This window comes from Watersipora subatra, chromosome 9 (genome assembly GCF_963576615.1).
Source record: "Watersipora subatra chromosome 9, tzWatSuba1.1, whole genome shotgun sequence".
Classification (NCBI taxonomy): Eukaryota; Metazoa; Bryozoa; class Gymnolaemata; order Cheilostomatida; family Watersiporidae; genus Watersipora; species Watersipora subatra.
Genome location: NC_088716.1, coordinates 18,554,798 through 18,569,299, shown reverse-complemented (window position 1 = coordinate 18,569,299; position 14,502 = coordinate 18,554,798). Strand labels below are relative to the sequence as shown.

The 14,502-nt window shown below is 41.4% G+C and overlaps 1 protein-coding gene across 1 annotated transcript in view; it reads right to left on the bottom strand.

The window, feature by feature from the left end:
• Nucleotides 1–3,678, bottom strand: part of LOC137404859 (uncharacterized) — a 53,974-nt gene extending 50,296 nt beyond the window's left edge. Inside the window, exons 1-3 of the mRNA XM_068091087.1 lie at nt 3,624–3,678; nt 1,806–1,943; nt 95–311 (exon numbers count right to left, since the gene is read on the bottom strand). Of these exons, the coding sequence (XP_067947188.1) occupies nt 95–311; nt 1,806–1,943; nt 3,624–3,678 (410 nt within the window). The remainder of the gene's footprint in view (nt 1–94; nt 312–1,805; nt 1,944–3,623) is intronic.
• Between the last annotated feature and the right edge of the window lie 10,824 nt (nt 3,679–14,502).

Sequence of the window (14,502 nt, the reverse complement as noted above, 5' to 3'; positions counted from 1 at the left end):
GGAATGGTGTATATTTATTTACCTAGTTTATTACAGTTGGAAGGAGAATCACTACTCTGGTGGTATAAGTGAAGGTAACTATGTACAGTTTTACCTTTCCAACTGGCAGTTCTCTGGAATGTTCTCTAACCACAGCTCCCTCACCATAGGACAAAGTATATTCAATGGAGGAATTTTTCCTTCACATCTGAACTGTGTAATGGAGCTTTCACCAACTTCATTAAGTATCTCCTCTACTGTTTTGTCTTGCAGTAAGCCAATGAACCAGCGATTAGACTCCTGTGTAGACAGTCTGTAGGCAACTCTGTAGACTATAAAATAAGTTGTGAGAATACAGTAAACCTCTTATAATATTTACAGCTATATTTTTGTCATAATTATGAACAACAGTGAACTAGCGGCAGCAGTGTAATAAATCACAATGACAGCGAGTCAGAATTTGTGGCAGCAGATCCACTGTATATAGTAGGAGCTGTAACTGTATATAGCTGCAGCTTCAGACCTGTCTGACCTTGAAAATTGAGTCATACTTACTAGTTGTGAAAATACATAATTTTAGAATGTACAGGCATCGGGACATCTTTATTAGAGCTCTATTACATATTTGATTGCGATGAGCATGGTTCAGTCAATAGTTAAATAGCTGGCTGATGCTGCAGGGTATAAATAATGCTTTTGATAAGGCTATAAATTCACCCAAACCTCAAGTAAGCAAGACTATCGCAGGTCATTTTGTCTACCTCTTACATGTCAAAGCTGACACGCATAAATGCATGATGTGAAATACAATTTTCACAGTGCTAGCATCAGACAAGCAGTGGACTGACTACTAGTAAAATACTGACACTCATTGAAGGTTTCATATACTTTATACCTTTCAGGAGGTTAAACTAGCTTGACATAACCCTCTATCGCTAACCATTTCTCTGCTAGATATTCCACCTTCATCTCTACCTAAACCATTACTATACCTTCAACTTCAATATCTATGGAAGGGAATGTTAGTAGTTGTTAGTGTCAGCAGATTACCAAGCTGGTAATTAACAGCAAACGTGTTTATATAAAATACAAAATAATAGAGAGGTAGTATGCTAGTAGGTGGAAGTATTCTAGAGAAAGGTATACAGAGTTTGTTGACTAGGTAGGTGGTAACTGTACCAGGGAGTGATTAGGTAGGTGTTAACTGTACCAGGAAGATATTAGGTAGGTATTAATTGTACCAGGAAGTGATTAGGTAGGTGTTAACTGTACCAGGGAATGAATAGGTAGGTGTTAACTGTACCAGGGAGTGATTAGGTAGGTGTTAACTGTACCAGGAAGTGATTAGGTAAGTGTTAACTGTACCAGGAAGTGATTAGGTAGGTGGTAACTGTACCAGGGTGTGATTAGGTAGGTGTTAACTGTACCAGGGAGTGATTAGGTAGCTGTTAACTGTACCAGGAAGAGATTAGGTAAGTGTTAACTGTACCAGGAAGTGATTAGGTAGGTGTTAACTGTACCAGGAAGCAATTACGTAGATGTTAACTGTACCAGGAAGTGATTAGTTAGGTGTTAACTGTACCAGGAAATGATTAGGTAGGTGTTAACTGTACCAGGAAGTGCTGGCCAAGAGATGAGGGGTTAAAGTCTCAATTTTATTTCATCAAAGAATTTTTAACATCCCATAAAAACTGTTGACTAGTAAGACAGTAACTGTTACAATTAGTTTATGATAGAAGTTAACAAGTTAATAAGGGAGAGTATTGTAGAAGAACAACTATGACAATAGTAAGATTATTAAATGACAAATATACAGATAAACATACCATCTGTACTGTAGCTTGTTGTGTTTGAGGGAGACAGCGGAGAGTCCTCTAACTGTAAGCTGTATGACGAGTCTGAAAGAGCTCTGGCACTAGAAGATGATGGCCCTTCATCCCGACTGCTAGATGGACCAGACTCTCCTGACAACCAAGTTGAAGACACGAGTGAAATATTGGTACTGAAGCAGACTTCTATAGCATACCTGATGTTACTAGCAGATGATACTAATGCTAAATATTAGTATCATATGCTAGAAACATGACTTCGAACATCACTTTACGATACACGAGTTTAGTAGCATAAATTGTAGTTCATCAGGAGCCTTGTTGCTATAGCAATGAAATCATAAAGTTTTGTTTCAATTTCAATTGCTATTAGAAATTGAAACTTGGAGATGATGAAATTCTCAGCCTCTGACTATCATAAGTTGTCCTGGTTTATTCTCTCTAGTATTATTTCAACTTGGGTGGTCATTGATAATTCAGGCCAGTCAAGTGTCAATTTTCAGGCACTAGTTATAAAGAAGCAAGATGAATGACTACAGTCAAAGCCTTTAAACTGAGAGTTCACATTAGAAATTTTAAAATAAAGTTTTCTTTCTAGAACAAAAACATTAGTAATTATTTGCCAACGCAAACTATGAAAAGGTGTTTTTTATTTTCAGTCAATCTATTTATCTTTTAATTTTATTAGCGCAAGCTGTCCGCAAAGTTGAAAGTGTTCAACTCGCTCAACGAAGAGCGTACATTTGACCCCAATTTTTAAATCACAGATGAGGTCAACAGTAAAAAACAAAGTATCTAGAAACTTCAATTGGATCTATTCTGCTTTATGCGGTGGCACAACATTTTTAATTGCTTTCTCAAGCGACTATGAATAGCCTAGTTTATTTCCAATACTGTTTCAAAGTTCTAGAAAATCTGGAGAGGGGTATAGTAGCCTGTCTTGACAAGCTGTTGTTTTTGCGTAGTTGTCCCCCCGTCGAGCGGCGAGCAACAACAGCTTGTCACAAGACATACTGCACCTGATGCATCAGCTGCACTTATAAGGAGTTATTCTCTTCCGTCTATCCGGCTTGGTTGCGATGTTATGTCGGTCGCTCCATTGGTAATCATAACGAATTTTGCGCAAAAATTTATGTAGAAAAAATAAGATTATAACGTTTAACCAGCGACCAATCTCTGCGGTAAACTTTAGTAGAACTTGAGAACTTAGGCAACAACAGTGACTAAACATGTCGTTATTTGTGCGCTCAGTCAGTTTTATTTCTATTTTTGTATCAGTCAGTTTTATTTGTTCTAATGGATTTTATTTTAAGTTTATTTTATTCTTAAGTTCTACTAAAGTTTATCACAAAAACTGGTCTTTGGTTAAACGTTGTAATCTTGTTTTTTTTCTACATAAATTTTTGCGTGAAATCCGTTATGATTACCAATGGAGCGACCGACATAACATCGCAACCAAGCCGCATAGATGGAAGAGAATAACTCCTTATAAGTGCAGCTGATGCATCAGGTGCTGTATGTCTTGTGACAAGCTGTTGTTGCTCGCCACTCGACGGGGGACAACTACGCAAAAACAACAGCTTGTCAAGACAGGCTAGGGGTATAGCAAAACCCTAGTGCATGCTGTTTTAGAAACAACACAGGCTCTGAACACTTAGTACAAAAATGGGTCAGTCTTCAGAAAGTTAAAATATTTCCTTGGAACAGCAGATGATTTTAGTGTAAAAATGACAAACAAGTGAGTTGTCATTACAAGTTAGCATATTCAGTCTCAGTGCTGACCATACTCTCTCATATAACAACACTTTATCTTACCAGAAACCTTTTTACTAGATTTGCCTCTAATCTTTTTCCAAGCTCGTCTCAGCATGACTCCTGAATGACTGCAGCTAAATATAACATATCAGTGCATTTAGAGTCAGATTTAAGGGTTGACTTGCAACAAAATTCACATTACAGTTATTTGATATGAAAAGATTCACCATGTCTTACTCTGTTGTGTTGTAGGTGCCAAATACGTGGAAATGTGATTACAAGCTCTTAAAAGCTCAAAAATGAACAGAAAATCGCAGCCATACGAGACCGCCATAGTTAGGATTCTCTTCCCAAAACGGCTCAAATGTGACTAGTTGTGAAAGATGGTTTCTGTTTACACATTCATGCAACCTCAATTGTCGAAATATTTTCACAAATATACTTCACGCATTCAATAAAGCCATGTCTATTGTTCTTACGCGTCTGTTTTATCGTCATTGTAATGCTTTCACTTTTAGCATTGATCTTTTAGAACTTACTGTAAAAAGTCATTCAATTTTTTAACCTTACCTCACAGGAGTACATATTGTCTGATAATCAAGACAAGCCTGTTGGTCACCTGAAATAATCGAAAAGTGCTGCAAAAATTATTTTCGAAATATTGGGTCACATGATCAGATTACAACGTGACGATTAGTTCAAGCGAGCATCTATATTTGATAAGGGGTCTTCGTTAAAACCCGAAGTATTTGTCATAAACTAGTGCTACGATAAGTTTTATATTGAGCTTTTTATTAGCCTTTTAATTCACGTGAGAACATCACGTGACAAGACAATATCCAAACTGTCATGGCTACGTCAGAGAAATAAACGGATTCCAATCTACGGCGGCTTTTCATTTTTGAGCTTTTAAGAGTTTGTAATCACATTTCCACATACTTGGCACCTACAACACAACAGAGTAAGATATGGTGAATCTTTTGATACCAAATAACTGTAACATGAATTTTGTTGCAAGTCCAACTTTAACATATCAAAAGCATTTTATGACTCCATCATTAAGTTATGTATGACACTGGAAACAGTGAACATCACTGTTTCAGAGTTAGTGCTGCAAAGGAATGTAGATTTCCAGAAATCAATAATAGAACCTTCAGCTTGCTGCAATTACATATGCGCTCACATAGTTTAGTCTGAGATAGAAGACAACTCTCAAGTAGGAAATAGTATTTGGAATGTTTCTTATGTTAGATATGCTTGTAACCAATTAATAATAGGTTAACATGGTCCATGAACTACTTAAGATGATTCTAGAATTTACCAGAAAAAAAGCTTTATAACTTTAGGTGAGTAGCATATTCAGTTGATAGTTGTTTGTTGATCAGAAAAGACTCTCAGACTAGCTAATAATAGTCATATATTGTAATTGAAAGAATCAGCGCTATGTATTGTTAATTTGACACTTGTCCAAAATATTCAGCATCTTGGCTATTTTAAACATAACATTACATGCGCTAGAGGGTTAATCATTATAATATATGCGCTGGAAAAAACCTCCGACAATCAATTACCGAGTACAGTGGAACCTCAGTTTTCGAACCCTTCGTTTCTCGACCAACTCGCTTTTCGACCAAAAAATATGAGATTTGCTCGTCTCGGATCTTGACCATAATATCGGTTTTCAACCAAACCGGAACATGAGAATTTGAATTAAACGTTCGGAACAGCTCCGGAGACAGCATGTTTATAAGTTTAACGACGTTGTTATGAGCCACTTTCGGAAGGTTCTCAAACAAAGGGAGAAGTTTCGTGTCATTAATTCTTTACAAAAAGGAGACATCTGTTTCTATTTTCTTTTTCACACGATTTTCGATGTAAATGATCTGTTGCATTTTTTGCTGTTTCATTATCAATTTATGCGATTTTTGGTATTTAATCATAACCTTTAATATTTTTGATGTTTTAAGAGCAAAGCATACAAAATGTTTACTTGTTGTTTTCTTTTTTCATCATCATAGATAGAAAATATTTTATTAAAATTAAACACGATCTATATCTACCCGTTTTTATTTATAGTATGTCGTATACAGTACAGTTTATGGTGTAAAATGTTAAAAAATACTTTACCGAAGTCGTTAAATCGACTTGGAACGGATTAAAACTTACAATCATTAATTCTAATGGGAAAACTTGTTTCGGATCTCGAACAACTCAGTTTTCGAACAACCTTCTGGAACGGGTTGTATTCGAGAACTGAGGTTCCACTGTACTGCACTACATCTGTCAAACTAATTTTATAAAAAGTGTGGGTAACTCTTCAGTTTTTGTAGTCTCAATATTGCTCTACGTTCAGCACGCCTAAAAATGAACATACAATTATATTAATATAAGAACTGTAACTTAATTTTTAATATAATTGCTGTTGACAGCACAGATTTATACTTCATTTCACTTCATTGTTTGGTATTGTTTCTGATAGAGATACCCTCTGTAGGAGCCTATAATTGAAAATCTGTATATTACCATCTAAATATGAATTGAGTTGGTAGTAACCTGTCAGGTTTAATGGAATCATGACGCTCACAAATGATTACATGACAGACAACACTGTTCCAATCTGTAATAATTGTAAAAGCTATTGTAATCCATCGACATGCTTGTGTACAAGCAGTCTCACAGGTCATAGACAAATTATGGTAAAATTTAGTACATATTCTACAGTACCTAGGCTGACTGAAAACTTATACAATTACAAACGAAGTTTTCATACATGTATAACCATGTTTATGGTAATATGAAAGTAAGAAAAAATGACTATTAAAGACAACTGTGGACACATAGTGTTGATGAAGTTAAGTCTATCATGAGCCACTGTATACCATTACAACTCATAGTCTATCATTATTGAAATAGTTCACAATTCAGTAAAGTTATTGCTACCTTTTTTTATTTCTTTGTATAAAGCTTATTTAAATAATATAAAAATGGCACACGCTAAAACTTCTATTTTTCACTGTAATGTACCACAAGTACAAAAAAAATGGATTCCAATTTTAATCACGTGAAGCATTAGGTTAGGTAGGCAGAATTAAAATATTAGCCCTGGGGATGAGCTCACCTTTGAAACTTACAATTAACCAGCAACAAAGAAGTTTTAAAGTGACAGACAAATAAAACCTCCAGATGAGTCACCAGGTTATACTAAGTAGAGTTACTTACGAGGCTGTTATTACTATTCATCAAATCAGTTTATGATGAAAAGATGATGCTTTGTTGTGTAGTTCTCTACTATAAAGAATAGGGAAAGAGCTAACTAGGCTGCAGATGAATGCTACTTGCACAGACGCTATCTGCATGTGGAATGAGCATAGGGCTTCCCAGGCACTCAGGACTGAAGCTGATCACGTGATAATAGTCTCAGCTAATGCTAAAAATAACAACTAATCGTCATGAGCCAGAAATGACACCATCGCTATACAGGACTTGGTAGTCTAGTAAAGTCCATCATATTTGAACAAAATAATACTTCATCTTGAAACTTTGAACATTCACAGACTTTTAAACTCATAACAATAATGGCAAACTACCTCACGTCAGCATGCTGCCTTGGTATGACCAAAAATATTTTCACAAAATAATAACAATAGTCCATTATTAATCACATTTGTAATTAAGCTCACTCCAGATGGTCATCTATGTAAAGACAAAGAACTATAATATGCCTCCCATGTTAAACTATGGTTGTATCAACATCATATCCTGAGGGGGCACTGTATATGTTTTCATAACTTGAGAAGTAATTGGTATTTCTTCAAACTAAAATACTGCATCTTATTCAGCACAAAAACTCCTTTTCTAATGATCTATAAAATACTAGCCTTACTAAATTACTAAACACCATAAAACCGGGAAAAGATGGTTCAGTGAAATAATTTTAAATCGCCTCTAAAGCGAAGGATATTATTGGTAATTAACAAACATTAGTGTTACACAATGTTTTGTGATCTCCTATGTTAGCCATGTATATGATAGCGAGCACTGAAACCTTGTCACCATCATAGCTTTATTATACTACACTACAAAGGACATGTTTCCATCAAACACCACGAGAAGCAATGAGTAGGATAGTAAAAATTGTCTGATGAACGCTCTTTTGTATTCTTTGAAGCTTAGAATGTTCTTTGAAAAATTGTACAAAACCAAAGCTTTGACTTGGGCTATTTTTAAGCTATTTAAAAAAAATCGTTTGTAGACTTGATATACAAAGAAAATTCCAAAACCAGAAGCCCGTGCAAAAATGACAGTTGGGTAAGGGTAACTAGCCAGTGAGATCGGTTGATCAAAAACTTTGCTAAAACACCTTCGATTAGTTGGAGCAAAATCAAAAACTCCTGGAAATTTCACATAACAAAATTCACATTGATTATGTTAATCCTTTCATAGCAATAAAGTAGTTAAACCGGATACTTGACTCCGGCTATTAATTACAGATTTAATAAAATAAAAACCACTCGATTCAGCGATTTAAACTTGAAAAGAGGTTGCATCTTGTAGAGAATTTTATGGAGAACACAACTAAAAGACTATTTAGCTACTGTTAGTGGTTGCCATGCAACAAGCGAATGAACTGCGCAGTATTAAAAGGCCGATGGGAGGGCTTGCCGACTTTGAAGAGTTAAAAGGTTGGCATATACGATGGTGATAACTAACATGTCAGTGATTTGTCTGATGTTAGGATGTTCCATTTGCAGCTATCAAAATGATGTTCTGAAGCAACTAACAGAGGAATGCTAATGATTTTCATTAATGTGTTGATATAAAGTCTATTGAAGGAGACATATTTATCTATAAAAAATATCTAGAAAGACTATCATATATTGAGTACCATCTCATTGAATATATCTAATGAGAAACTTGAGGAAACCAACAATAAATATAATAAAGACTACTTCATGTTTAATAAAGGAATAAATAAGGTACCTGCTTCAAGATACTGTCTCTGATTGGTTGATGGTAAAATGTCAGCGCTGGCTCGTGTAAACTATGTCATCTGCAGATACGTGAAGCTGAGAGTTCCTCAGAGTTTACATTCAGAGGAGATCTGATGTAAGTGACAGCCCAGTACTTGGTAAGTTATTCTGAGCTCTGTTTAATAAATTATAGTAGAGAGTTACTTACTAAATTGTTACTGTAACTCATCAAACCAGTTAAGTTATGAACAGATATATACTATCAGATTATACTATGAGATGATCTATCTGCCAGCTCTTCACCAGATATTAGAGCAGCTCCTTTTACAGGCTGTAAGTGTCTGACTCCCCTTAGTTACACTCCCAACAGTTGAACAAGCTGAGGTCTATGATATGAGCTGTGACTAGCCAATCACACAAGAGCAGACATTTGCAGAGACGATGAAACTAAAAAGTTGCTACTATGGTGATGGAGCGCAGCCTGACCAAATTGACGTGAAGAAAGCCTCCATTGGGTGAAGCAACCAAAGCATACAAACTTGCAACCAACCAGTTTCAGTCACACTCGATTTCATTCAGCTCAGCGCAACAGAAGCTGTTTAAAATATGAGCTATGACTAGCCAATCACACGAGAGCAGGCATTCAAACAGACAATGAAACAAAAAATCACATTGCCTTCATTGCAATTTTGTCTCGCGTCCATTAAAGCCTGACATCAAATGACTTTCACAGTGCTAGCAGGTACTTGACCATAATATACAACCAGTGTCATAGAATACATACATAAGAATCCTTTTAAAATAGAACAGCCTCAGCTGTTTTACTGACTTCACTTGATTATGCAATACTGACAATTGTCCCAGATTACTATTGACTTGCTCGAGAGGCATAGTGTTACGGCTATTGAGCTATATAATAAGGGATTGTGACAATTTGTAAAGGATCTGACCCGGTAGCTGAGCCAGCTTTACTTCCTAACAAGGGAGACGCAACCTGAGCTACTGGCCTGCCTTGTCCGAGGCCTGATTGACCTGCCTGTGGCAGTCAAGTCAGTCCAAGACAAGAACCTAGTAGTCAGGCCTGCTCCAAAACAAAACCCCGACCTGCCTTCTGGATCTCTATCTCAGGATAGTCCAGATCCACTAGTGGCTGGTCTTAGGACTGGATCTCTTGTGCCATGGCACACCCGATCGAGTCTAGACAAAGCCGTGGATCGTCTCCTAGCTTTCTAGAGTCACCCTGGCAGTTCCGTCTGATGGTTACAATGAGCCTGCTTGTGCAATCGGTGAGCTAACCAGGCAGGCGTCAATAGAATCAGTTCGTACGAGTATGTAATAGTTTTATTAATGATAGCTTCAACACATGTGTTCACAAGTTTGAGTGATATCAAGCACACCTGCCTACTCACTGCGCTGGCTTATATAGCCAGCGCACTATGGTCTAGCTCCGCCCATCAATCTAGTTATAGCACAAAGTATGTACAGGATATAATAAGATTAGTACAGGATAAACATACGATTATATAACAAAAAGGCAGTGCAGGAATACGATTATATAATAAGAAAGGAAGTTCAGGAGGTTCGGGCAAGTGCTAGTGAGGATATATATATATATATATAAGTGTGCAATAATTGATATATGTCCCGGTCCTCCACACTCTCCCCCACAATTGTTTGGCCTAGGGGTGAACAATTAAGGGAGTGTTTTAGCGGATTCGTCGAGCTTGTGCTCTCAATCTTTGGGCTTCTTTACGGCATTCATCGGCCATCCGGATATATCGTTGGTAGCGTTCTTCTTCCCATTCTGCCCTGCGGGTGTATTCTTCCTGCCGGGGCCGTGGGTTCTCGTTAGTTCTGGCTAACTTGCTGCTGACAGGGTCCTGGGTCTTGGCACCGGTTCCGGAATAAACCCCAGCGATATCGTCAGCACTGACATGTATCTCGAGGGTGGTCTCGCCCACTCCTGCTACCTCTCGGCTTCCTGTGAGAGCTCCCTTAGGCGATGAGTTAATCTCCCGACTGATGGGTATTGTTTTCCTCTGACTCACCCTTGGGATTACATACTTTGGTGGGAGGGGCTTGTTGACCATCTCCTCTCTTCCTTCGACGGTTCTGCGTCGGTTTAGGTGGACGCGGAGGTCGGGTTGTCCATTCCTCCCGTGCTCTTGGCGGTTCTCCTGATCAGCGCACTCCTTTTCTTCTGGTGAACCTGCCCTTAGCCGTTTTTGTCCGGTCCTTCTGCCTCATACCCATCCGTTCCCATCTTTCACGGGAAGGCAGGTTCCAAACGGGGGGCATTCTTTCCATTTCATATATGTGCAAAAAATCAGCATACCACTCTTGGTCTACCTGGTACACAATGCTAGGGTGTAGTCGGGAATCCTTGGCTTTCTTCTGGTGCTTGTATATGCTAAAGAACGACGAGGAGTTCTTTTTGCATTTGCACCAGTAGCGCCAAAAGTGTTGCCGTATGTGTCTCCTCACTACCAGGCTGTCCTTATTTCGAAAGCCACAGAGTCGGCATTCCCCTTTCCGGCGGTCTTCGGCGGCCTCCATCCTTTCGTAGGAAGTGGGTGAGTACCAGATGTCTTCTGCTATTCCTTCGACGGTTTCCCGGTTTCTCCTTCTCTTGAACAATTCGTCTTCTTTCGTCTGGTTGGCAGGAATTGTTTGTAGATTTACCGAGCAGGCTCGCATCGGTCCTGGTCTGCTGTTGTTCGGTGGTAGTGGAGTGTGCAACTGGCGCCTGTGGTTAGTCTCTAGCGGAGGGCCACCCTTGAGTGGTTCACCTCTACTCCTGACCTGAAAACTCTGTCCCTCAGAATTAGGCCTGGCTTGGTTTGACTTGGCCTTGTCCTGGGGTGTCCTGTTTTCTACCAGTCGTACCACTCTAGTATTGGTTATTGCCGGTTCCCCCGGCCTCTCTCCCTTATACGTAATGGGTGCGGTATTTCTCTTTGCTACGTTATTTACAGATAATTTTTCTTGATCGACATCTTGTCTTTCCGCCGATACCTCTGTTTCTTCTAGGATGCCATCTAGGTCTGCCAATAATACCTGCAGTTCCTGGTCTTCGATAGCTCCGGTTTCGTCTGGTGTCGGTCTCATGTTGAATTTCGCGATATAGGTTTGCAGAGCTTGGAGGGAGCTTGTTGTTCATTAGCGCACAGTGTGTGAATTGACTGGAGGCAGTATCAATTTCAGAAGATGGCCACCTTCCGGTCTTGTCGTGCCTTTGTTCCTGAAAATTTCCGCTGTCCGGAGTCTTCTGTCGAGGGCTTTTATTGCCGGACGGTTCTCCTATCTTTTGATTTTTTCCGTCCGCCTCAGTCTCCGCCCCCTTTTCCGAGATGTTTCGGTCAAATATAATTGATTCTGGTTGTTCTTCCACGTGTTGGTTCGTGGCCATCATCTCTTCTAGCTCGAAGATCGATTCTTTTAAAATCGCGTATTGGGACATCAATTCTTGATTCGTCCTCAGGCCTTCCCTCTCTATTAAGGTTTCCAGTTTTTCCACCATAACCTTGGTGGACTGGTACCGTTCCATGAGTTCGGCCTGTCTTTCTCTTGCTTTTGACCCTTCGTCTTCAGGGTCAATCTGGTGGCATACGGCCTGGCCGTATCTGATGGGAGGTCCCACCATTCGTCGGGGTCTCCCGTCCCGTCTTCCTCCCATATTATTTTCTGCTCCCCTTGGTTCTGGGTTTATTCGCACTTCCTCTCCAGCTGGAGCTGGTCTAGAAGCATCGGGTTGGAGCAGATCCCTTTGCTCCGTGGCTTGGGGGGTGGACGTCTCACTGACTGGGTTGTTGTCTGCCTCCTTTTCCGTCAGGTCCTGCCCGGGGGGCTCCACCGGGGGCTCGGGACAGGGCTCGAGACTCGGTTCCTCTGGTTCTGTGCTGGGAACACAGGGTCGCTCTGTTGCCTCCCTAGCCCTTTCGGTAAGATCGTGACCTCCCGAGGCAGATCCTCTTTCCCTGGCCAGGACCTCCAGAAGTCGCCTCCTGAACGTGTCACTGTCCATATCAGGGGGAGGGTCCATCCCCCTTGCTGTGTTGACGGAGAGAGCTCCCTTCTGGTGCACTCCAGGATGGGCAGCATCTCTACCAGCCCTTCTGACCTACTCTCTCTCCGTCCAGTGGCACCTCTCATGTTTGGCCTCCTGGTGGGCGCTTTGGTGGCCGGGGCCCTCCCATCGGCTTCCGGGCAGGCATAGTATGGTTTTAGTCTCTCCTCGTTTTGTATGGATATTTGACCTTGTCTCTCTACTTGGTAGGTATGGTTAGGGTTACACCTAGTGACGGTATATGGTCCCACGTATTTGGGCTGTAATTTGGGGTTTTCCCCTCGTCGACGTCTCTTGTTGACTAGCAGCACCAAGTCGCCTGCTTCAAATAACGGGGGCTCCTCTTCATCCTCCACTCGGATCTTCATCTGGCGTTCCCGGAGGATTTCATAAGTTTCTTCCAGTCGGGCTGTATTGTTCCAGTACGTAGGGCTGTATTGCCTGACCAGCGACTGCAACGGGTTCTGAGAGCTGGTCCGGCAATCGCAGTTCCCTGCCCATTATTATATAATTCGCGGTTTCTCCCGTGGCGGAGTGGGGAGTGCCTCGGAAGGCCCTCATTATCTGCGGTAGCAACAGGTCCTACTCCGTAGGTCCACGGCGCAGGAGCAAGGCCCTTAAGGAATCTCCTAGGCTCCGATTATTTCTTTCTACAACGCCATTCCCCTGGGGGTGGTACGGTGCAGTCCGTGCTTTATCTATGTTCCATAGGCTACATAATTCCCCCATGAGTTTAGACTCAAATTGGGCCCCCTGGTCGGAGTGCAACTCCTCGGGTAGGCCAAAATAACAGAACACCCTTTCATCCAGGGTCGTGGCTACAACCGGGGCAGTCGCGTCCGGAATCGCTATGGCATCTTGCCATCTGGAGAAGTGGTCACTAATTACTAGGATCCACTTATTTCCCCGGTTAGTCGCTGGCATTGGTCCCACCAGGTCGACTGCGAACTTCTGCCACGGTCGCCCGGCGTATAATCGGTGTCTGCTCTTTGTCGCGTGACTCCCGCCGGTCTTTGCTACCTGACAGATCTCACACGTCTTGATGAGTCGTCTTACGTCGGCATTCAGTCCCGGCCAGTACCAATTGAGCAGTAGCCTCTTTACGGTCTTGTGAACCCCCGCATGGGCCAGCCTGTGTGTGTTCCAAATCACCCGGTTCAGGTATGCCCAGGGACATAGGGTACACAATCTGGGGTAGCCGTCTGTCGCTAGTCTGACCTCCAGGACACCGTTAGCGGACAACCTCATGGCTTCCCGTCTTTTATGTAGGATCCGGAGCTCATTATTCCCCAGAGTTAGCTCCTCCTCCGGTAGTTCTTGGTCATTTTTTATTGCCCAGTACATTCTAGCCACGGCTTGTGTCCCTTCTACTTGACTCTGCACCAGCTGTCGGAAATTTCGGTCCCCTGGTAACTTAATTGCGGCCACGGTGTCAGACTCTCCTTCCAGCAATGCCTGTTTGCTAGGGCCCCCGTCTCGTTCCTCTATTCGGATACATTGTCGGCAGTCGTTTGGGCAGACCTGTCGACTCAGGCCGTCGGCATTCCGGTGCTTGGCCCCTGATCGGTGTTCTAGTAGGTACGAGAATTCTGACAGAATCTCTAGCCACCGAGCCACTTGAGCTGACGGCTCCCTTCTCCTACACAACCACCTCAGGGAGGCATGGTCCGTGCGGAGCACGAACTGTTGTCCATACAGGTAGGGCAGGAAGTGTTTGACGGCCTTTACTACTGCCAGGAGCTCCCTGCGCGTCACACAGTAGTTTTGTTCTGCTGGGCTGAGAGTCTTGCTGTAGTAGGCCACCACGGTCTCCCTACCTCCCTGGTTCTGAGACAGGATGGCCCCCACTCCCACATTACTGGCATCGGTGTCCAGAATATATTTATTCTTTGGGTTGGGATAT